Source organism: Acanthisitta chloris, unplaced genomic scaffold, assembly GCF_000695815.1.
Source record: "Acanthisitta chloris isolate BGI_N310 unplaced genomic scaffold, ASM69581v1 scaffold34090, whole genome shotgun sequence".
Classification (NCBI taxonomy): domain Eukaryota; kingdom Metazoa; phylum Chordata; class Aves; order Passeriformes; family Acanthisittidae; genus Acanthisitta; species Acanthisitta chloris.
In genome coordinates, this window is record NW_008652784.1 from 1,525 (window position 1) to 27,053 (window position 25,529).

A 25,529-nucleotide genomic window follows, 5' to 3' on the forward strand; every position below is an offset into this window, starting at 1 on the left:
TGCATAACCGTGAATTTGAAAGAAAATGGGGAGAAGTCAGATTTCTACAATAAATTGCCCAGTGCTCCTGCAGGAAGACAAAAGCAAGATGTTCTACAAAACACCTCTTTATGGCTTATATTTGAATGATTCTTCAAAGTTTCATTTACTCTTGGGAGATTTAAATACTTGTTTAGTATTTTTTTTCTGTTGACACGAACAACTTTGTGCTGAGCTTGCTACAAAAATAAATGTATTTTTAAGCATGTCCATTCAAAAGTAGTAAATAAACTTCTTTTTTTTTTTTATCAGGAAGTGAAGCAAACTTTATGTTAAAAGTTCGTCCTCTTGAGAAATATCCTGTGGATCTTTATTATTTAGTTGATGTCTCAGCCTCTATGCACAACAATATAGAAAAGTTAAATTCTGTTGGATTTGCTCTATCTAAAAAGATGGCAAATATTTCTCTTGATTTTCGACTTGGATTTGGATCCTATGTGGATAAAACTGTGTCACCGTATATTAGCATTCATCCAGGTAGAATTCATAACCAATGCAGGTATGTGGTCGTTTTATATTTACTGTAGCACTGAGTTATTATTTAATCACACAAATATGCATTATGCATACTTATTTTTAAAGCTGTTCAGAATCTATCTTTATTTCCTTATACTTTGGTTCTTTGACAAAGTTCCTAAGGACAAGCTGAAAATTATTATACATTGATTACTTCTGAAATACCTGGTGAGTGATTTTAAAAAAAGTTTCTGTATCAGAAAAAAATGCACTGTACTTTCTTTAGCAAAACAAGCCAAACAACACGCTGTGTTGGAATATTTGAATGTGTTTTTTTATTTTATAGTCAGCTGTTGTGTTCTTGGTTATTTTGCATATCTGTTGCCGAGATTCATCAAAAAGTTTATACTTTCTGACCTGTGTACTTTCTGGTGTATGGTCATGTATTTATTAACTCTTTTCATAAAACTCTACTTTTGTCAACATCATGTGGTTCCTGTCAGCTCATTTAATGAACAAAAGTGATCCTCTGATCTAATTCCACAGTTGTAATGTGACTGAACTCCCATTTTAAATAGGAAATACGTTCTGACTTGCATTTCTTTTATCATGCCATGCCTTGTATACCTTGCATTCTACACTTACATAAAGTGAGGGATCACTTCCAAAGCCCTCTGGAGAACAAGATTATCCACAACAAATTCAAAGCTGTACAAAATACAATACTTGGAAAAGTGAATATTAATTTTCATACTTGGTCGTTATTATCCTTTCTGGAAAGACATGATGGAAAATTCTGTGAAGTCTATAAGTATCTTTTTTTATTTTGGTGGTTTTTGAATTGGGCACTAGTAGTGGGATTCATTCAATAGATGTAAATAGCTATGTATAAAGCCATCATCTAGACCATCTATGTAGTGCGTGAAGATCAATTAGCACTGCTAGGTCACAATTCATTTTGCCTATAAGTAGACCTCTGCAGAAGTATTAATCCTCACAGCACCAGTTTCTCTTCAGGAACTGTAAATTGAGTTGTAGGCAGGCAGGTTACAGTCTGGATGCCTACACCGTATGCAACTGAAGTTAAGAGTGTTGAGGCCTGCCCAGAACCTCTGAATCAGGTGAACACTTCAACCTGTGCCATAAATCCCTGCCATAAGTGTGTCCCAGATCAATGACCTGTATAAGTGCTGTGACATTAACTTACTTATGTCAAAAATTATACTTTCTCCCTTATGCATAATTTGGAAAAGTATCATTTACAGCTAAGATATTACTGAACGTGGAGTTTCCCATCTCTTTAATGAGGTAAATGTTACTAATCTCAGTATTAATTTTATGTACATTTTCTTGCTACTAGTGGATGTAGGAACTTAAATTGTATTTTAGTTTGATCCAGCAGCCTGTGTATCAGGCCATTAAAGGATCTTGATGTTGCAGTGTGATATCTCTTTTTCAGGATTATGAAAAGCAAAGCTGTACCACTCTGTGGATGTTCCAAAAGGGTTCATATACTCCCTGAGATCATACCATCACTCTTGTTGCATTTCTTTCTGTTCTGTACAGAAGCACTGCATATGCACAGTTGCTATATTAACTGAGTATGCACAATTCCATAAAAAAAATTTTAAAATGCATTTTTTTCATAGTAAATTAGAACCAATTCCCACTGAACTTCTTCTGACATGGAGTTGTGGGTTTTTTTCCTGTAACTATTTCTTATACTGTGCATAGCTACAACTTCTTTAGTATCAGGATTTAATGGGTTAATGGGGATGCAATATTTTCATCTCCTTCAAATGGAAAATAAGGAATGTGTTAGACTTTTGATTTGTTTTGTTTTTGTACAGTGATTACGATTTAGATTGTATGCCTCCTCATGGTTATATTCATGTGCTGTCCCTGACTGACAATATAGCAGAATTCAGAAATGCAGTGAATAAACAAAAAATTTCTGGGAATATTGACACGCCTGAAGGGGGTTTTGATGCAATGCTCCAAGCAGCTGTGTGCCAGGTAAGGAACTTACTTACAAAAGACTAAATAGTAGTTCAGGCACTGCATATATCTTTATCCACATCTATATATGTATAGATACAATGGTGCTCAGTGTTCCTGAATTCAAATTGTCATTTCTAGGCCTGATAATAGTAAGATTTCTTCCTCCTTTTCCATTATTTCCTCATTAGCCATAAATTTCCCATTGAAACTGAAAAAGAAGAGGATAAAGGAACCTGTTTCAATATTGGTTAATGATCTTCAAATTCTGGCTTTAAAAAGCCTAACCAACATGGGGTGGACAATGAAAGCATCTGCTTCTTGCTTGAACAGACATATGTATTAGTTTCAGTCAATTACAGAATTAGTTTCAAATATGAAGATGTACCATTTGACAATTCTTTTACTTAAGAGTGTACTTGAAAACTGAAGGGTAAGTGGCATATCTGCTTGTGTAGATAAGGAAAACTGAAGCACTTCAATGTTATCTCAGCTTTTAAAGATTTTATATTTTAAACCAGTAAAAATTAAAACTAAAACTTAACTTTTATATTTGATAAAATTTCATCACAGTCTCTCCCATGCAGAAAAGGATGGAAAAGATCTGCGTCAGTAGTTCCTGAACTTTAAGCATAATATGTAACAAGAATTTGTTTTGCTCTAGACAGCTATTTTGGATGTTGTTTTTCTTCTACACATAGTAGGACAATACAAATATTGGAAGTCGTCTGATTCGTGGGTTTGCTAATGCTCTATAAGATCCTCTTTCTGGTCCTCTTCAAGTAATTCAACTCCCGTTCAAATCACAGGCTTGGTGTGTTTCTCATCTCTTGAAATGATGTCAGGACAATTCTTTTATCTTGACCATCTTCACATTATTTTTTTGGAGCAGTACAATGACTCAAGGACAGAAAGTAATCCAAACTATGCTAAAAATTAACTGTTTGGTCTAATTTTATTTTCAAATTTTGATGAACTGTAAAACAGGTAAATAAAAGTCATTCTTCATAAACACTGTGATCACAGCTGTTACAAAACTTATTTCGGATCATTAGCATTTTTTGGCAAAAATTCCTTAAAATTCAGTGTTTCTTATTGGACACATTCCGCACTTATGACACGTGAGTTCTAGAACAATATATGCTTCCAAAAACAATAGAATGAAAACATTCATGAGAATGGGGATGCTTTACTGCTAACTGAATTGTGAACCAACATGAGTGAGAACAATGTGCAATTCATAATGACCGTCATGAACTATAATTTATATTAATGTGCACTTACTTTGCCTACAATAGAACTTCACAACTTGCTCCATCTTGTTTTAACCAATACGTCCCTGTTGCAAGAGGTTGCAGGTTAGGACATGAAGCCACTTAAAAATTGTGATTGCTGTGACATATGTAGATAGGAGTTATAGAATCATAGAATGTCTCAAGTCAGAAAGGACTCATCAAGTCCAACTCCCTGCTCCTTTCATGGCTACCTAAAACTGAACAAATCTTAAGGTGACAAAGTCAAATGATATGGAGTCTTAGCAGCAAGAAGTTTCTACAATGCTGGAGGAGAATTTGGAATTGTTTAAGATAAAACCTGTTCATAAATAAAAATACAAAATAAAAAATACCTCTTCTTTAGAAGAATGCTGTCTAGGAGTGTCTGAGGGAGGCTGATGCCTAATGCATAAACTGGAAAAGACACCACACTCCTCTGTACTTGTTATTCTTGCTGGTAGGACATATTTAATCCCCATTCAGAGTTTAGCATGGAATGACCTTGAGAAGGGAGCTAAATCACTCTCCACAAAGCAAAGAAAGGAAGGTAGAGAGTAAGTCATGAAGCCTGGCTGGACGTGTTAAGGGAAATGGTAGAGATGGGATGGTGTCATAGGAAGGAGAAAAAGGCGGAAAAATTGAAGTAGTGAAGATGCAGTAATTGAGAGAAGAAATAATGGAGAAGAATATTGTGTTTCATGTGTTCCTTTGGAGTTTGATTATAAGCAGAGAAATAATTGTTTTGGAAATACAAATTGACACCTAAACAAGTTTAGGTACAAGCTGACCCTGCTACCTCCTTCATACCAATGAAGTCCTAAAAGACATTAAATTCACCCTTGAGGATGCTATTTTGCTATTTTTCCCTTAAGACAGTGGCAATGTAGTCTTTTGCTGCTTAATAAGGAATTTCTCAACTTGCAGGTGCATGAACACATTTAAACTTCTGTTTGTTGATTTGTGATCATATGCTAATGTCCTTTCTGGAAAGCTGTTTAGGAAAAGGAAATTATAGAATATATAGTAAATAAATATGAAGTAAAAACAGAAGAGAGTACTAAGTATCAATACATGTGAATGCATTTGTACTGCTTGTAATGCTTTTTTTGGATCCTAGAGAATTTTACAAATATTATGCATTTACATTTGTATGTAATGGTGACACACACACTGTGGCAGCTGTTACCCAAGCCTACTATATAATGCATAACTTGTATGTATTTTGGGAGATCTTTCCTTAAAAAGAAAGTGGTAAGTGGATCTCTGACTAACAGTGATAGTTTTCAGACATGGGACATTGTATCTATATTCACACAAACTGCTTTAAATAGCCTGGTTTAAACTCAGTGCAGCTAAGCAGTGGAATTTCATGTCAATTTTTCATTTTGTTATTATTTTAGAAAATAAGTAGTTACTGTTTCTTATGCCTAATTTTGTTTTCTTTTTAGAGCCATATTGGATGGCGTAAAGAAGCAAAGAGACTGCTTCTTGTGATGACAGATCAAACTTCCCATCTGGCTCTTGATAGTAAATTAGCAGGGATTGTAATTCCCCACGATGGAAACTGTCATTTGAAAGATAATGTATACATCAAAGCTACGAGTATGGTAAGGTATATGTCATAGATTTTGCCTTCAGAGAAGAAGTGTAAAGGAGGTTTTTAGACTGCTGTCAAAGTATTGGGTTTATTTCAGTTATTGGAATAATATTTTTCCAGGTAGGCAAGTTGTGAAATGAAGACTCAGTCACCTGAAAATACTGACTTTTTTTCTGGGATAAAGTGTTTTTGAGCCTGAGACAAGAGTACACAGCAGAGGAGAATGTTACTGGTTTTGGTGTGGTTTTTTATTAGCATATCATAAATATCTCACACTTCTTACATAAGACATAAGTAGGAAGTGTCTGGTGTGATACTTTGCACAAGTCAAAGCTAGTAATATGTAAGAATTGCACAGTCCTGCCTATAAGACAAAGGTAGTGGTCATGGTTTGTGGTCAGAAGATGCATAGTTGCATTGATAGAAAAGACTTGGTGAAGAGTAAACTAGGGGATGTACAACAACGAGTTAATTCAACCATGATGGACGAGCAATAAATTCATTTATATTTCACAGTATGAAGCCAATGTGTGGTAATACATACCTGTACAAAAAGTTGCATCAAATCTGCTGTAGCAAAATAATATGCCTTCAACAGATATTTTCTTCAAGAATATATAAAGTAGTCACAAGTGACTGAAGAAAGGAAATTTTGCCCAAGAATTGTAGACTTCAATTGCTTTGGCTATTTTCTTAAATAGATATGAATTAATGAGTTAAGCAACATGACTCACTGCTCTAGTTGCCATGTAATCACCAGAAAGCAGAAACACAAACTGTGGTATAATTAGGGCATGTTACAGCTTTATTCTCAGTGCTAGCTGCACTTAGTTAAAGTGTATAACCTGTGTTCAGCCGAAGCCAGCAATGTGCCAGTGAAGTCAGTGAGGGCTACATGTAAACGAGATTCAACTTGAATTTAATCTCAGTAACTGTTGTTTACAAGGCTGATGAGGCAGCAGGAAGAGGCTGCTGTATGGTGTGTGATCATGAAATATGGGAGGTTTCTGGGAATCGGTGGGTGTTCAGGACCTTGCTGAGCGGAGGAGGGAGCTCAGTGTGTGCTAACAGGAAGGTTGTTTGGATTTCCGATTATCTGGCATTCTTGCATTCATATACTCCCTCTGTTACCTCTTGGATATTCCCTCCCAGATGTCAGGATTTTTTATTTCACTGTAGTCAGTCTGTTCAGTGTCCCTGGGATAAAAACAATCCCTTCCTTTATTCTACTTAAAGCAAATAATCCTGAAATGTTCCTTTCCCAAAGCAGGGCATACTCTTTTTCTTTCTTTTTCTTTTTTTTTTCATAGTTGCAGTGCTATAAATGAAAGGAATTTTGCTCTGCTTATTAAACAATTGCTAAAGGTACAAATCTTTTCCTGGTGTTCAGGATTCCTTTGGCGATAAAGATATTGTCTGTTTAGGAAAAAAACCCAACATACTATTTTTATCTTCTGTCCAACTTCAGAAATTTATTTCTGTGGCAACTGGAGAAATTCACCAATATAAAATACAGGCAAAATTAATGATTCTCTTTCTAAGCAGCTATGGTTAGATTGATGGCTGACTGAAAAAAAAAAAAAAAAAGGGTGTTTTAACTGCTATTCCTGATTCTGGTTTGAAAGTTCATTATCTATTGTCCCAGATGGAATAAAAAAACCCTCCATGATTACTGCTATTGGTGCATTTTATTAGTCTTTTTAGTCACCCAAATGAAATGACCTTGAAAGATGCTTAGATCTGTGGTGGCACATTTTTCTGGCTACTAACTCTTTTTTCTTTCTTTTCAATAGGGACTAATTCTTGCATGTCCACATGTAACAGTGGGTTTGGACGTTGTAATAGAAAAAGGGTAGAATGGGAATCTGTCTCAGCATTGTATATTTTCTTGAGTAGATCTGACATGATAACACAATAGTGTCTGTAAGGGAGGTGTACTGGTATTCAGCTTTTATTTTTTTCCTTCTGATCAGTGGTATATGTGATTATTTCAGTCCCAGAGATCCATAAAGAAGCTTCAAATGAACAAGTAAAATTGGGGGAGAGACTATTTGATATTTAAGTGAAATATCATGAAAGGCTTTTATAAAATACATAATGTTAAATATATTTTTGGTTTTTTTCCTTATAAATGCAATTTTGTTGTGCTGTGCTAAATCTGTAATCACATTGTTTTCCTGCTTTGATTCTTAGCTTTTGGTAGTCACGAGAGGATTGGATTTTGACATATTTGTGGTTTTTTTCCGTGTGCCAGTTAAGGGAACTTGGCTTTATTTATTTGCATAAGCTTAGCCTTTACATCAGAAGTGTTTCCACTTAGTCACTTTTCTGTGTGTTTCTTTCTAACTTTTGCTAAGCAGTCACAGAGAGGTCAGCAAAAAGCATAAGATGGGAAAGAAATCTAGTCCATTTTAATTATATTTGCGCTTGGTTAACTCCCTTTCTGAAATACATAACATCTTTATTAGTTATCTTCTCAGTGTAACACAGTAAGTTAAAATAATCAAATGAATGATGTAATTGAAACAAGAAAGATGATCTAAAATGAAAGTACATTCATCTGAGCAGTAGTGGGAAGAGATAAGATTAAAATACATGAAGTACAGCAAGATTTTCACAGCAAACAAAGTGAGGCTCCATGAGTGACCATGGGTTTTGTTATGTCATCTATGTGCTTAAAATTAAAAAGACAGTGTGGGTCTGTTGGTTGTTTGGTTTGGTATCTTTAACTCCCTTCTAATAATAAGAAGCATTTTGCTTCTAATCTGGGGTGCAATTTTAACATAGCACTAGCCAAACACTCTAGTGAGTAAAAGCTGACAATCAGATGGAAGTTCAGCTTTACTTGTGAGCAGATGAGGTAGTTTGGGGATCTGGTCTCTGCAGCCCTTGCACACCTACGCATGTCATCTCTTGACTTCAGTAAGCTCCATCTGAGTAAGTTTTAGCTTCATGAAGGCTTAGAAAGACATTTCTCATATCCCTGAGTCTAGAGTTCTGCTACTGCTTGCAGAGATGTTGAGAGACCACTCTGCTGGAATTTGGACAGGTCTAGTCTCATGTGTTAGGCAGGAAGACTGACTTATTTTGCCATCATCTCGTGATCCCTCGATACTGCCGCTGTCATTCACATATTTACAGTGCAGGAGGTATTTGAAGAACATCTGGCTGCACTCGCAGTGTCCTGGGACCACTTGGTATGTCTGTGTTCTGCCAGCCAGTTGCATGTGGCTTGTAGAGTTGTGCAGCACAACAGAGGCCCCACCACTGTGCTCTGTAGTCATGGACAAGGAAGGAGAGCCTGGTACTGTGTAGTAGGCTACTGCAAATGCCAACAAAGCCACTGCTACTGCAATTCACCCGCAACTGCTGTGTGCTAGGGATGCATGATCTTTCTCCAGTGTGCGTAACACACTCTTCAGCTGGAGCTATAAGGCCTGTTTACTGCTATGTTATCTAGCTTTCATCAGATATCTTAAGGAATATAATCTTTTATCAAAGGGTAGAAAAGTTGAGAGAGGCGTGTACCCTGGCTAAGATCAAACTGCAGCAAGAAACTCCTTTGTTCTTTCTATACAAGGCTCTTAATAATGGTGCAATATGATGAAAAATGGATTTTGACCCCTTGCATAACTTTGTCTCAGCTGTCTTGCTATTCAGATTACTGGTAGGAGAGCTGTTGACTTGCAGGGTGCCTTGAGTAACACGTGGCAACCCGAGGAGAAAAGAACTGTGCAGAGAAAGAGTCTGTGTTTGTGCAAGAGAGAGACAATATGGGGCAGATGGTGAAAAATACCAGGAAGAGAAAGACAGAAGTATGTAGGGGAAAGAGGTAAAGTACCTGACATAAGTGGAGGTGTCCAGATGAAGTCTCTGTAAGGGGAATCACAGGCCAAGGCCCTAGTTACTTCTCTCTGTTTAGTCATGAATTTTAAGTGTTGAATTTACTTCTTGAGAAGTATTTGCTTATGTATGATAAATAAGCAGTGATTTTCAGATACAGTTTATTTTAGAGTGCTGAAGCTGGAGGGGTCTCACATAACCCAGGTATACAAAGCCCACTGGGACCACACAGACTCCCTTAAGCTTCCCCATATCTTGGATGAAGAGATAACAACAGAGCTTTTGTTCTCAAATGCATCTGCCAATGGGAAGTATAAAGGGACAGGTTACTGGCACAGGACATGTCATAGGTACTTCACCAAATAGAACACTGCATTACTGAGGAGAAATGTGAAACTCATGCCATCTTCTTCAAGCACAAGTGTCATTAAGAAAATGTAGCAGGTTGTCATGGTGGGGATTGGAGCCATCAGTCCTAAGGCAGGTCTTGGGCATACAGAGGAGAAAGTTGCCAGACGTAAGTAAGATAAGTACAGAATACTGACATTGCTAGAACCTGACACAATGGCTGCATTTACTTGATGTGTCTGATCCCTGGTGCCAAAATACATTTCTAAGAAACAAACTTTTACTCTCCTTTCTGTTCCCAAAGCACACCTCATCTCAGTGCTTCATGTTGTACTTTCTTCCTGAGTTTCGTGCAAGAACCCACCTATCATTCCCAGGAATCTTGTTGTTCTTCTAGATGGAAAATGGACAGCATCATGTCTCTATTTCTGAAGCATCAGACTCAAATCAACAAAATAATACTGCGTGAATTAGCCTCCCACTATGCAGCAGACCTGCATAGTTGGCAACAGATAAGCCTAGCTGGTGCCCTGATAATTTTTATTTTTCTGATTGTTTATTTGCATGGTCCTACCTTCTTTTGAATGTAGGCCTAGCATTTCTCCTGTACATTTAGATATTAAGATTGGAGTGGTTTTGAAACCCTGTAATGTATCATATATGAAATACAAGGTTTTTCCCCACTAATCTGCAGTCTTTTCTGTTGTGTTTTGCAGGAGCATCCATCCCTTGGGCAGCTCTCTGAAAAACTGATTGACAATAACATCAATGTTATTTTTGCAGTACAAGGAAGCCAGTTTCATTGGTATAAAGTAGGTTAGAAACCTGTTTTCTTTTTCAAAATTCGAAAGCACAATATTTATACTAAAAATGAAAACTGCATTTTTCTGTCGTATTTTTTTGTAGGATCTGTTACCTCTGTTACCTGGTACTGTTGCAAGGCAGATAGAATCACAAGCAGCAAATCTCAATGATCTGGTGGTAGAAGCCTATCAGGTATGATGAGAGTGACAGTGTTGTATGCAATATTTGTACAGAGATTTTTCACCTTTCATAGCCTAAAATTGGAATTTCCAGGATTTTGGCTTCCATCTGAATTCCATACTTTACTGAATGTCCAAGTTGGTAGGTGACACTACCTCACGATACCTCTCAAATTCCCAGGCTCTTGGAGACTCAAAGCCAAGAGCTAGTGCTTTTTTCTTTCTAAGGATGCTTCTAGATATGCTCTTTGATTCTCTACATCTGTTGCATGTAGCTTCAAAAGAAATGTCTGATTTTTGAATTTTGGCACCTCAGATCTTTAGTTACAGACTAGACACCACTGTCTAGGCACGATATAAATTCAGAGCAAAATGTCTGTGCAGTATCTGGAGGGGTTTACAGCATAATTCTTAGAAAATGGGCAACAGATGGGAATTTACAAGGAGGTAGTTAGTCAGCAGTGAATATCATGAAAAGCAGTGTTTACACTGCAAGAAGTAAACATGATGGGTTAGATGGTTGAATGTTGTTGAGTGGTGCAAGTTACATGAACATGCAAGTTCAAAAAGTTGACAAATGAGTTACAAAGCTATATGCAAGGTATCCACATATATCGCTTTTTTTTAATTACTCAGACTTGGGAAGGTGAAATTATCCATTTTACTAGGTTAACCATCAAAATCAAACAATCTGCTTTTAGCAAATTGGCTATAATGAAGAGCCAGCTCCCATGTCTGCTCCTAGTCAATAGAGTGGTTTTGCGTACAGTTTACTCACTGTCATGTTGGAAACATTGTGTAGAAGGCAAATATCACTGATATTGTACTTCCTCATATAAAATCAAGAAATCTCATTTTAAACATGGAGGTTTGCAGGACGTTGCTGGCAAAAAATTTTGAAGATTGTAGTCCTTTTGTCGGGCACTTTTACACTGTTCATCCTAAAGTATAACACAGTTCTTACCTAGTGCAGGGCAAACATTCAAGAAGGGGAAATATTTACCAAATAATTATTTAGTTCAGTAGAATATTCAGTGGGACTTTCCTGGTCCAGCCACCCCCGGTTTGCTCTTGCCCTAGTTTCATTTGTTAGACAGTGTCTTCCTTCCCATCCCAAACTTCATTGGATTTGACATTTTGAGATTTTTCTCTTAGTTTTAGGGGCTTGCAATATACAAACCTATGGTGACCAGGGCTTGAATGTATTGCTTTCATGAAAGAAAAAGTACCTAGATAAAAAAATAAATTTAGTGTTGATACTCGGTGACAGTGGGCCTCTTGCACTCTTGTTCTAGGCAGGGAAATCTTAGGCTTAGTTATGGAAAATCCTGGCTGAAAATCCCTGACTCAGAAGCCAAAGATGAGTCACTAATTTTCAAAAAGTTACTAAGATAAACATATGTTCAGATTCATGTAATTGCATTTCCATTTCCAGCAGTAAAAGTATCCTACTAAACTGGTTTTTAACAGTAATATGCCAGGAATTTTAAAAATCCCTCTGTGCAGTTTTCAGCTCCTAGGTTTGTACAGAGCTTTATTAAATTTTTAGAATGTCAAGAAGCATCATTTCTTAATGGAAGGAAGCAGAATTTGAGTGCGTAGTAAATACAAGTTACAAAGTGGCTGGCCTGTTCATTATCTTTTAATGCAAAATGCTCTAATGGGAATCACCTAGTTGTTGACTTATATAGTCTCAGCTGACCAAATAAATCAGTAAGAATAATCCCAATCACCTTTAGATCACCCTAAGGTTTGTTTAGAGAAAGTTTTTCATAGACAGATGCAAAATATTAGAAGTTCAGAAGATGTCAAGTCAATTAGAAATCTTTTCTGTTAGATAACAGTAATTGTGTGTATGTTTACTGTTGTATTTTAAGTGTGTGGCTAAAAGGCACTGTAGCCTTTCAAACAATGCGCAGTTTTTGTTGCACATTTGCTAGAATAGATTTTCAAATTGCAAAAAATACAGTCTCAAGACCATTTTAGAAAAGCTGAAAACATTTTTATCTGGAAAACCTAATCCTCTTTTATCAGAATTGCCAGTTCCCTGTTTGTGTATATTTGGAATGTAAGCAGGTCTTTATATGGGAAACAATGCTTTAATTCATTCCATTATTCACACAGACAAGCTTTCTTCATTTTTAGTCAGACATAGTAGCCATGCTTGGTGTTAGTTGCTAATGTACATTATATTTTGCAATACAATGTGACTAAAACTTGTTTTCTGGTTACAGAAATTAATCTCTGAAGTGAAAATTCAGGTGGATAACCAGATCCAAGGTCTTCATTTCAATATCACTGCAATCTGTCCTGATGGAAGTAAAAAAACTGGCATGGAAGGATGTAAAAATGTGGGATATAATAAAGAAGTATGTCGATAGTTCTCATTCTTCAAGGAACTGGAATACTTGTTTTTCTGTTTGGTTGGGTTTCAATGGTGTAAAATCTTCTAGGGATTTACTTAAACTGAAAATGGATTTATGTGATTAATGATCACAGACTCTCTATTTTTCTCTGGGTTTATTTTTCCTGAATCTTATTTTAATTCTCACTAATCCCATGGAACTAAGGCTCAAAGCTTTTCCTGAAAGCTAATGTCCATTAAAACTCTCCTCCTTTGTCCTCCACTGGGCACAACCACCATGTTCATTGTGATGAAATCTGTACGTAAAGAGGCTGAAAGATAATCACCCAGTGGAAAAGAATCACTGGAATTTGTGTTCTTTGGGTCTGTACTAGATGCCACCTTTCCCTCTCCTTACTTTAGAAGTCTTCATGCACAGACAGGGTTGAGGATAATTAGTTTATTTTATAAATCAAATTAATAAATTTATTTATTCCCTTTTGGATTGGTGCCACCTACTGAATGAAACAGAGCATCATGCACCATGAAAATGCAGGGGAAGATGTCTGGCTAATGTAAAGAACATGGTTTTCTTCCTAGAAAAACTTCTCATTGCCTCAATATATTATTTAATTGCTTGGACTACTGTAGTAATTCTTTTAGCTTGCCAGTAAGAGGTCTGTGTTTCTGGAGAGCAGGGTCAAGGAGTTCTTTCCTGCTTAACATGTACATATGTCTCTGCTGGTATGATTTTACTCGTGTCTGTGTGCAGAAATAGCAAAACAAATCAGTAGATTAAATGTGTGAGTTGTAATGTACATTTCAATGTATTTTATGCCCTTCTAAATTTTATCTGCATGCTGCTGATTGGCTTCTACAGTTTAAGGGAGATCTGCCATGTTTTTCTTCTTAACTCATCTCTTCTTCATTGTTGTTCCCTGTGCATGTCATAAGCAAAAGGGATGGAATTTGTTCTGTTTAATGAAATGAAAACCATTTATATCTGTTTCTTTTTAATAAAAAGCCAAGTCAGTTGATTGTAAAAGATTGCATGTGGTCCTAAAATATCTACTGCTGTTGAAAATGAGCCATCCTTAAGAGATTAATTTATTTTAACCATAAATCCTTCTTTCAGTGTTTGTTTACGGGCAAAATGCTTTTCCTTAATTCTCACATTCCTTTCATTGTCTAATCCTTCTTCCTTCCTTTTCTTACCAAAACACAAAGTGTGTTATATTCTGGAAGATTCCTGTGTCTCTCTCTCTCTCTCTCACCTCTTCAGGCTGCAAAACTAACTTTGGCTATTAGCAAGTGTCAGTGTTCATGGTTGTAATTATTTAGTTGCAACAGGTTTAATCCTTCTGCTGCTGTGTTCAGACCCATCAAATTTCATGACTCATACAAAAAATTATTTCCTCTTCCCTCCCATCTCCCTGCCATTCCTCCACTGCTGTCTTGTACATGAAGATGATGTTTTCTAGCAGGGCCTATGTTGAATAAAAAGCACATTCCCTAGCTGCAGCTTTTCCTCCCTGCATGATATGCACCTGTCATATGAATAATTTCTCTATAGCCACACTTTTGCCGTGGAATCCACGGGAAGAAATCTTATGCACAGAGAGCATAGGCAACTGAGGGGTTATATGTGTAGTGGTGCATTTGAGAAACAAGAGGAAGAAAAGCAAAGGGTAAGACAAAGCCTGTGTGCCCCCTCGATATGACATTAAGTGCAGGCTTCTGCACAGCATTCTTCTCCTGTTGTCTGTGTGGGCAGCCGCAGCCCCGCTCACCACAAAGCCACCATTGTCCCCAAGGGCTCGGCTGTTCTCGTGTGGGGGCGCAGCGGGAGGGACAGACAGTGATGAGAGATGAATGGCCTTAGTCTTTGCGGGTAGTTTCAACCTCATATGTAATCAGTTTCTCGGGGTTTCTCTTTTTTTTGTATTTGGAAATCTTTGTTCTTTAATGGAAAAGGTTAAAGGTATTTGCTTCTCTTGGGTGCCTTTCTTACCTTTTCTTCTTGGTTATATTTTCTCTGTGAGGAGGCAAGAAAGAGTTCTTTTCCATCATCAGGCTGAAAAAAATATAAAACCTTAGACCGAATACCCTGTCAGAAGCCTACTGGTCAAAAAGAAAACCAGAAAACACTGTGAAATACAAGATTGATATCTAGTGAAAGTATCCCACATGTCAGAGCTGTCAAAGAGTTTTGGTGGTGATCGATGCAAACTCTATGGCAATCACCTAATCACCAAAATGATCCAGAGTCCTGTGCCAGGACTCAAAAGCTGCAGGAACTGCTGCTGCAGTGGGCACTGCTGGGATGAGGACCTGGTGTATAATGGTGATGGCCATGGCACAGCCAGGAGCTACACGCTGGCTCCACTCTGAAGCAGCACTTGGTCTACCCAAGACCACAGCAAGAGCAGCAAGACTCTCTTTCTCCATCCTCATTGTAGGAATTGGGAAAAATAATCTGCTGCTGAGGTGTGAGCCATTTCTAACTTTCAGTAGGAGTAGATAGGGCCATCAAAAAAAACCTGCATGGTTTCTATGCACACGGCCACTTCTGCAGCAAGAACATTCATTATAGATTCTTTTTATGAAGAGTGTCTCTGTTTCTGTTTGTGTATTTCTTGCTCAATCTAGTTGCAATTCTCACCTCAGTATTTCTATGATATAACAGAATGTACATGTTAAATAATAGCAGGAGGATGATGATGGTAATTCTATTTCCATTTGACTTGTATTAAACTAGTCTTTTGCAACTATGCTTTCTTAACATGTAAAGTAGAATGCTGTCAGTCTTCTATTGTTAGGATTTTAGCTGTATTTGTGATGCCTATCATGACTAATTATCATATTTGATAAATGACCACTACATATTTTGCTATTATTAGCTAGTGCACATTCATGGGCAATGCGAGATTCTGTTTCACTTATGTGTTACAAATTTTGATCAATTTTAGGCAAGGAAATAATAATTATGTAAAATCTATCTTCATTTTTTCTTAGGTACTTTTCAATGTAACTGTTACAATGAAAGGATGTGATACAACTGGAGGACGAAAATATGCCATACTTAAGCCTATTGGTTTCAATGAAACCACCATTGTTAATGTGCAGCAAAGCTGTGCCTGCCAGTCTGGAGACAGTACAAGGCACAAAAGAGTATGGACTGATGAAACTTCTTCTGACAGCAAACAATCCCATTGCAGTGACAATAACTGTAGCTCTAATAGAGACACATCTTCTTCAGAGAGTTGCAGGCAACACCAGGACCAGCCCATCTGCAGTGGTCAAGGAAATTGCATAGATGGAAAATGTTTCTGCTACAAAAACAAGCTAGGCAAGGTGTATGGAAAGTACTGTGAAATGGATGATTTTTCCTGCCCATATCACCAGGGAAACTTATGTTCTGGTAAGTTGCAGAGTTTATGTCTGTATTTTCTTGTTTGGTTTGGTCTGGTTTTGTTTTCTAAGAATAAAGTACATGATGCAGCTGAAAACAATGATATAAGGCTGTCAAGTATGAGAATTTTTTGTGCAGAATTAGTGTGGGAAATGTCCTGAACATCCTGGTAGGAATTCATGCTCCTGGGCTTTATTCACCACAGAGGTATGCACTGTCTTTTCAACACTGCTTTTTTTAGGGAATACATTGATTTTTTTTCTATGTTTAGCTATTTGAAGATTTAAATCTCAAATGTCTTCATAAGTAATGATACTAATATCTCAAACAACATTATTCCAGAAAGCAAGTTGATACATTTCAGTCTAATGAGATGAGATACTAAGAGATTAGGAAGGATTCATAGTTTCCAAATGAGATTTTGATTTTCTAACACCCTAAATCAGGCCTGTGAGAGACACAGTGACACTTGATTTTGAATATTGATGTACATGCTAACACTGTTCATAATGCCTGCTTCAGAAAGGAGACTGAAAGTGAAACATAAGGAGAGTTCTTGGAAATTCTTATTCTTTTTGTGGCCTGCTTTATATATTTTTAAAGAAAGCATGCATATGAAGAAAATATCAAACATATACTTTTAAGTTAGTGTTATTATGGAATAATGGGGTTGAATCAGTATCATTAATGCATCTTTACCAGAAATTATTTTACTAAATTTCTAATTTTCTCTAAAGTCATTAAATATTTTCAAATTCAGGCAGCTGTCCTGAATACTTTAACTATATAATGACCAATGAGTGAATTGAGGGACCAGTTTTTTCAACTGTAGTTGGATGAGTTGAGAATAATACTATGAACTTTAGTAACGTTATTTTGGGTCTGCTCTGCTAGTGACTGTGAACTTTACTTAAATGAAGAAAAGTAGTGTTACCTAATCCTTTAAATACTTCATTTCAACACAAAGTACTACAGTTCATCTTCTCACTCTTCTTCCCAACTCACTTTTCAAATTTACTATGTCTTAACCATAAGCAGACCTGTCAAACTTAAAAGCTTCTATAGCCTGAGATGATGTGCCCTGGTTGGCAGAGGAGACAGGGAGATACTTGTTTAAGAGGTGTTGGAGACTGTCACCTGTGATGGAGTCCTGCCCTACAGTACCACAAGGAGAACCTGCTGCCCAGGGTGATGGCTGAGCAGTGCATCTCTTCATGGGATGTTTTCCAGTGCAGAGCTCTGCTCTGCTATGTTCTATGAGCCCCTTCCCTCTTCCATTTTGCCAAGCCCTCATGAAAATTGGGGCAGCCTTTACCCTGGCCTCACTCCCATTTAGAGGATCCTATCTGTTGGATGGGACTCTCTCCCTGCAGGAGCTCTGTGGATCCCTGCAACAGAAAGGCCATTGCAGTTTGTCTGAAACTTGGATACTGCCATGGTTTAAATGAGGAGACCTCATTAGATTTGCTATACCTGCCTGTCCTTTATGTGCTCTCTATTTCTATATTTTCTAAAGGTGCTTTCACAGGCTGTAAAAATGTGGCTAAACATTACCAGCATGCCAGTTGTTCACCTGCCTAAATGTTCTACAACACGGAAAACATATGGATTTTGCCCTACAGCTCCTACTTCTTTACCTGGAAAATTGTAAAGACCACCAGAGAGGTTTTCACAGCCTTTGAATCCTTAAGGCTGTGCATTTTAAATTCTTACTAAACAACATACAGTTCATAAGCACAACACACCTGCCTGTCTAGCTCTGTCACATATCCTTAAGAAAGGAGAAAAGCAGTGCTTTTATGTGTTCTAGAGAAGAGAACAAGAAAACCAGGCATGTGCACATGAACTTGATACTCCTCTTCCACTGAACCCTGCTGTTGATTTGACTTGAATGCTTTGTTGCTAAAGAGAAATTTAGCTTGCCTGAAGTCTATTTTCTGGTCACTGTGTAATTTCTAATCCCTACCACTTTGATCAACGCAAGAGGGAAAAATTCTTGTAAAAGGTTTTAGAATGATATCATGGTAGCAACTTTTGCTCACCTTAACAGCAAACAGCAGCTGTAAATATGTATCATGCTGGCCATTTCAGCCCAAGTTGTTAACTTAAACAGAGCAAATTTAGATCTTGACTTTCTAATTAGTTTTTAACGTAGAGCACCAGCAATACAAATGTATGCATCTAAAAATTGATTTTGTATGTTTTCATAGAAGCATTTGACTCAAGACTCTCTGATGTTGTAGGTAATGGTGAATGTGAAGGTGGTAGATGCAAATGCTTTGCTGGCTGGGAAGGTGATCGTTGCCAGTGCTCATCCCAATCAACAAAGCACTGCCTGAATTCAAAAGGCCAGATTTGCAGTGGAAGAGGAAAATGTGTATGCGGAAAGTGTGAGTGCACAGATCCAAGAAGCTTTGGCCGTTTGTGTGAATACTGCCCTACTTGTAACAAAGCCTGTGAAGAAAACTGGTACGTTCCTTGGGCTAGACTTGACGTATTAGCTTGCTAATGTTGAAACATGGAGAAATATTTCTGCTTGTCTAGATGCTATATTTCTTAGATATTTAGACTTTAGGAAATTAAAACTATTCATACTTGATACTTTGTGTAGCTGAGGGATTCACACTGGCAGTTAAGAGAACGTCCCATGTTCACCAGTTGCCATGAATTTCTCAGATCATAGTAGGGTGTGGGGGCCGGGGGGATGAACCACCACACCAGTCTCTGTCCAGCTTTCAGATTTCAGAAGTTAAGGGAGGTGTGTCCTATTAATATTTTTCATACTTTTATTAAAATATCATTCTTCATATGAAATCTTCTGGGTAGGAAATAAAGCACATAAATTCAGAGGTGTCAAAAGAGAGAGTATATCCTACTTTTGAATGCTACCAAGTCAAATAATATTCTCCAGATTTGTTTTTGCACACTCCTTGTGCTTCTCGGCTGAAAGAAGGAGATGTGGAACAAGAGCATTATCTGTGCATTGTCATTTCAGTTGGTCAGCAGAGCAGAGCTGGTCTTACCCAGAGGACAACATGCTTTGTTACTCAGTTTTAAAACACTTGATCTTTGTCCTGCTAGTTTTAAAGTATGTCATTTTTTTCTTACATCTGTAATGGGACAATGTGGAGGTTGAAATGAGCAATCCCAGGAGGAGAGAAGTTAGACCAAGCTCTTAGTGGCACACTGAGTGGTCCTGGCACAGACAGTGAATAGAGGCCTGTCCTTGGGCATGGCTCTTCTGTGTCCTCCCATCAGCACATGTAATGTTCTGCATCCCACTGTGGTGCAGAGGGTGAGGTATCAGCTCTTCATTGACAAGGGCATTGTGCTCAAAACAGAATAATTGTTTATTTGAATTATATTATTTGATTATTATTATTTGAATAATTATTTGGATTAGTTTGAATTATATCTCATCTGGTGAAAATGCTGGAGAGCCATGCTTGGCCATGCCTGAAAAGGTAACTGCTATGATTTCACTAGATAAAATGCAGTTAGCCCTCCTGGCTTACACTTGTGCAAAGTCAGTGTGAAATGTGTGTCTTTAATGGATTCATAAGATGGCATGCCTTAATTAAAAATTCATTCAGGGCTTTTTCAGGATCTCTTATGATGTCCATCTCCTGCAAGGCTATGCAGCGAAGATGGTAAGAGTGAGAGAAGACAGAGCACTGCCCTGCAGTGTGCTGCTGTCCCTCTGAACTGCCTAGCAGTGCAAACTTGCATGGCTTTGTCTTAACATAGCATCAAAAGTTATTGGCAAAGCTGTGATTCCTACACCTATCTCTACTTTCAGTTCCAGCATGCATCCCAATGAGATTGATAGATAAGGAAAGACTAGGACTGAACTGGAGGCTGAAAGCTGAAGAAGGGGTGCTGAACCTTAAGCTACACCCCCTGACAAACTTGCATCACAAAAGGCAGAGCAGGGACTGGATGAAGGTGGCTCAAAGCCAAAGACATGTTTTACTTTACAACTTCTGACTAGCTGGTTCTGAAAAGCATCAGAGGGATAAAATGTGGAGAGAGGCATCACATTTCAGAAAAAAAATAAATAACTGTCACAATGTTTTTACTACCAACAGGAAAACATTATGTTCAAGCGATATGTCAGCCTGCTGATACAATCTCTTTAAGGGGAGTGCAGAGACAGACATATGTTTTTAATTATATTTTTATTTTACAGGAATTGTGTTCAGTGCCATCATTCTAACAATGCATCTCAAGCAATACTTGACCAGTGCACAACCTCATGCGCTTACCTACTGCATTATATTGACCATACTTCAGGTATGTGAAGTTTTCTAGGAAATTTTAATAAGAGATTAAAATCTATTTGGGTTAATAATTGAATTCACCACTGCTAGAATGTCTTCTAAAAGTGTTACATAATTATTGCATATTATTGCAATAACAAAGACAGAAGGCAGGGAGAAGAGAAAAATCATTCATAGCTTCAGGGAAAGTAAAAGATAAATAATAACAGGAAATGTAATTGTCAAGAATTGCTAAATCAGATTTCCCAATTCCTTGAGAAGTCACATCTAACAATGATGAATCCTGCCTGAGCAATGCTTAAAAAAATATTTATAAAGATCTGTTATGGCATCTGTATATTTTATTACTTTGGATAGGCTTATATTATCTGACATTACCAGAAACAAGGAAGAAAGAAGTAGAATGCTTACCTCAAGTTCAGTAATGTTTAAATATTCTTTTCAAGCATAAAAAACTGCAGATATGAGGACTGTGGAAGAATAAAATTAGGTTTTAATAAGATCTCATAAAGTTTTATCAGTCCATGCTGCAACAAAAAAATGCAGGTAAATGGTTATGTTTTGTCTCTTCACATTTATGTACATTTTTTATCCTAAAATTCATGAATGAGGAAGCTAAATTAATACCCTTTTTCATAACTTTAGTATTAATTAAGGAAAGCTTACCGTATAAGAGAAGTCTACCAGTGAGGAGAGCACTGGACTAGGATTCAATAAAACACATTTCCTTTCATATTTCACCAGTGATTTTCACTGTTTTCTTGTGACCATTAAATTATCTTGGCCCTAAACATCTCTAGCATTTCATCCTCTCTATTTCGGCTACAAGCTCACTTGTCTATAGAGAATTTATGGTGAGCAATACAAGGAAGCCTGAGTCTTAGTTCTGTAGTTTAAAGGAATACTAGTTTCACCATTTTTCTACAGTGGCTCTTAATCAGAATTGCCTTTCTTGATAGGCCCTACCTTAAAAGCCTGCATATGGCAACTTTTCCTCTTAGCTTCCCTTAAGTTATTTTGCCTTAATTTCTATCAGGCTTGTGGTACATTTTTGCACCATTACTGTGCAGAGGTAGATATACCTGTGTTAGAGGGATGTGCCTGTTTCACAGGTTAGGCTTTACCCTTGTGTTTTCCTTTTGTTGCAGAATGTTTCTCTGGACGAAGCTACTTTAGAGTCTTTTCCATAATCTTTATAGTTACCTTTCTGATCGGGTTGCTTGTTGTCCTTATCATCAGGCAGATAATTCTGCAGGGGAGTAGCAATAAAGTTAAATCTTCGGCTGATTACAGAGTATCTGCAACAAAGAAGGTAACTGATTTCAGAGCCATCATCTTCAGTAATCTTTTTCTTGCATATAAAAGTTAGTAAATTGCTGATAAAAATTGTATCTTCTCCTTCAAGGATAAGATGTTTTTGCCTACTGTTTGTACAAGAACAGTAACATACAGACGTGACAAACCAGAGGAAATAAATATCGACATCAGCAAGTTGCGATTGAACGAAACTTTCAAGTGTGAATTCTGAAGATTGTGTTTTCTGCAAATGTCTATTGCCGTCATGCTCGACTTTTAAAAAGTTACCTGTTGTACTCTGTCAGAGTCTTGACTGTTGCCATATGGTTTTGTGTCATGCATTTTGTTGAATACTGTAACAAAGTGACATGTAAACATATTCACATTGTGTGATTATGTTTGAAACTATAGCTGCTGTATCTTTTTAAATTTTTTTGAAAGAGAAATGTGCATTACTACTGTTCAAAAACATTAGTGTTGATGTAGCACTTTAGCATAATCTAATTTATTTAGTTATGGCCTAGAATGTAGATACAAACTGGTCTGACAAAGCACTGATCTCACTCTACACGTAGCTAGTACTGATGTGCTCTGTGGGAATGGACAAAAGCTGTGACTGAAATATTAACATTGCTGTATATTATAGCAATAGATGAAACTATTAAGATGCTCTTAAATAGAGTAAGTTCTTGGTACTTGTATAGTTGTCAGTTGACAAATTCCACTGATTTGTCTGCTTTAGCCTCTTAGCTTTTCCTCATAAAAATGACTGGATTAAATTGAGTGTTTAGTTACTAGTGTGTGTGTGTATAGTTGTGTCTGTATACACACACATATGCATGCACAAGTAAATTATATATATAGTTTTTTATATGGATGATGTCACTTACAGATAATTTATATCTGATAAAGAGTAATTTTTGTTTAAACATTAAAAAGCCTTTTTATACAAAATTTAAGGTATGTGGAAACTGATTGGCTACAGAAAATGAGAGAGTTTCTCTGTCCAACAGCATGGTCTACATAATGATCACTGCTGGCAGACTTCACCTTTGGAGACACCAGAGCTGTGTTTGTTTCGCTAGCTACATATCAGTGTTTTGCCAAATAAGGGCTTTGATCTTTTTATATGATGTCAGGCATAAGTCTGATTTTGCACGTGCTCTTTTTCTCTATGTAAATTGGTTGATGGGATTAGGTTTTGTAAATTCTTATGTAATCACTTCAATTTTTTTGACTGTGCATTGAGAAATGTGCCCAGTGTGAGTGGAAAAGAAACTGCAGTTTAGAAGAAGCTGAGGAAAACAGGAGTCTTTCTCTCAAGAGAACACATTAATTGACTTCATAAATGTGAGATCAAATTCTGCCTTCAGAAATGGGCAAAACTCTTCTAAACATGATGGGACCAATATAAGCTTATCTGAGAGCAGAATTTGAGCTACAAGGTCAAGCAGAAGCATTTAATTTTTTACCTCTCAAACTGGCTATGGTGGTAGAAGACATGTTATTGTTCTATGCTAATTGGAAGTGTCAATCTGATTTACTAACTCTATACTGCCAAAACCCTATGAAAATCTGATCAGCCCCTAATGCACTGAAATCTTGCTGGCAAAAAGAAAAATCATCTCAGAAGACAGTGTATCATTTTAACAACGTTAGTTACTAGTCCCAAATATTGGTCTGTACTTGTCATAGATAAGTGTTACAGAAACAAAGCAGGACCTCTTTATGTGCAGTTTTTAAAAATCAGTATATATTCATATTTCCTATTCTGTATTTCTTCTGTAAATTCCCACTGGAATCTGAGGAGTATGCATGTGAAAGGAAGGCAGGATGCAGAACAAATTATAAGTATTATATGAGTGTTCACAGCTTCTTGGGTAATGGATCAAATGGGATTGAGAAAAATAATGTAGAGACAATGGGCCTTTCATTAGTCATAAAAACTCTAGACCTTAGGGACTGAGTTGGGTTTTTTTTTTTAAAAATGTAAACCGGACTATTAAATGTTTTTAAAGCAGTCTCCAAAGTAGGCCCTGAGATTTCTACTATACAGGTAAAAGCATCTCATTTGAAGAAAAGTGTTATTCCTTACACTGACCCTGACTTTAGTGATAGCTTAATTGTACTACCTCAGTTATAGATTAATTCTGTAATCTATCAAATATACCTTAAACTTTCATTTTCTTTTAAAACATGTAGAACCATTTTCCTCCTGTGTAAATTAACAGATTCCAAACAATTGGTTTCATTGGGATAAAGGTAAAAGATAGATAAAGGTTTGCCTGCTATTACCCTTGTCACAATTCATTACTGGTTTTGAGTGACTAGGAAGCAAAGTCTCTAGTTGTCTGTTGCACTTAACAAACAAAAGAAAACATTCAACACTCAGCAGAGTATATCTGAGTATATAAGAAAAGATGTGATTAGGTTCTTTAAACAGTGTGATAAATCCTTTAACTAAAAAGCTTCCTCAGAATGTGTTTCCCCCCCATAATGGCCTTTAAAGCATTTACTAAAGCATTTTCTGAAGTGATAACCAATTGTTTTATTCTTTAGAAATTACTTCTCCCTGTTAGAGGGAGTTAAAGTATGTGGGCAGGGGACGATGGAACTGGGTTCTTTGTGGAAGAAAGATTTGAGCTCTAACACCCATCTCCCAGGCACATCACACTGCTATTGCTTTTCGTCTGTAGCACGTGGTTGGCATTGCAGTGCTGCCTGTGGAGGGGCATGGCCAGTATTTCCTTATCAGGCACCTGCCTGAATGTTTAAAATGGTCTGGTCAAATAGAGTAGGCTCACAGGACAAATTGCACTGTAAGCTGCTTGCTGTCCTGAGGTTTAAAAATACATTTAAAAAATAAAAAAGCTTTTAAGGAAAAAAATCGAAAAAAATTAATTTTTTTTTAATCTTCCTCATGGTTTTACTGTATTGTGGAAGAGGCTGGTGAAAGAGAATAAGCTGCTGCTAATGTGACAGGTCAAGGCTTTTAGAAGGCCCATGGGGAGCTTATACAGGGCAGAATCCTTGGGAGGAAGCTTTGTTTCTAGGGATGGAATCTATCCATGAGAAACTCTGGCTTTGCTTGGTACTTGTTTCCCTCTGCCTTTGACCATGTTTTTCAGAAGAGCTGCTGCAGGAGATGAATAGCTCAACAAAAGCCTCACTATTTAGGGAGCTGTGTTCCCTCAGCACATGACCTTAAATGAGAAAGCAGCCTGTAATTCACAAGGAATTTCCTCAGTGATTGCAGAAGGACTCTGCTTCCTATAGTGCTTAATATGGGAGATATTAAAGATGAATTAGTTCATACTAGTTTTCAATGTATTGTGCATCAAACATGCTCATAAAAATAGGTGAAAGAACATCTAAACTTGGAATGCAATATTCCAAACTTACTAAATAAAACTTCTTACACTGAGATTTGCAAAAGAAAATTAAAAGAAAATTAAAAAGAAGTCAAATAATTCTACTGCATGTCTATACCCAAATATATAACAGCAGATACTGTTGCACCTCATCATTTGTTTTGGGAATTGTTTTTAGATTTGCTCCCACAAACAGAGCATGTGCATGACTTTTCACAGCATATTTGTTAATGTTAAAATCCATACATATAATTTTCAAATTCTGTTTCCTTTTTTTTTACCTTTGGT

At 37.0% G+C, this 25,529-nt stretch overlaps 1 protein-coding gene across 1 annotated transcript; it reads left to right on the forward strand.

Annotated features, from left to right (window-relative positions):
* Positions 1-291: 291 nt before the first annotated feature.
* Positions 292-22,417, forward strand: ITGB8 (integrin, beta 8; the record flags this gene model as incomplete). Its single annotated transcript, XM_009078478.1, has 11 exons — positions 292-538; positions 2,346-2,511; positions 5,216-5,374; positions 10,272-10,367; positions 10,462-10,551; positions 12,773-12,907; positions 15,898-16,303; positions 18,538-18,763; positions 20,484-20,587; positions 21,723-21,886; positions 21,980-22,417. Coding segments are annotated over 11 exons (1,916 nt in total), but the record flags the coding sequence as incomplete, so codon positions are not given.
* Between the last annotated feature and the right edge of the window lie 3,112 nt (positions 22,418-25,529).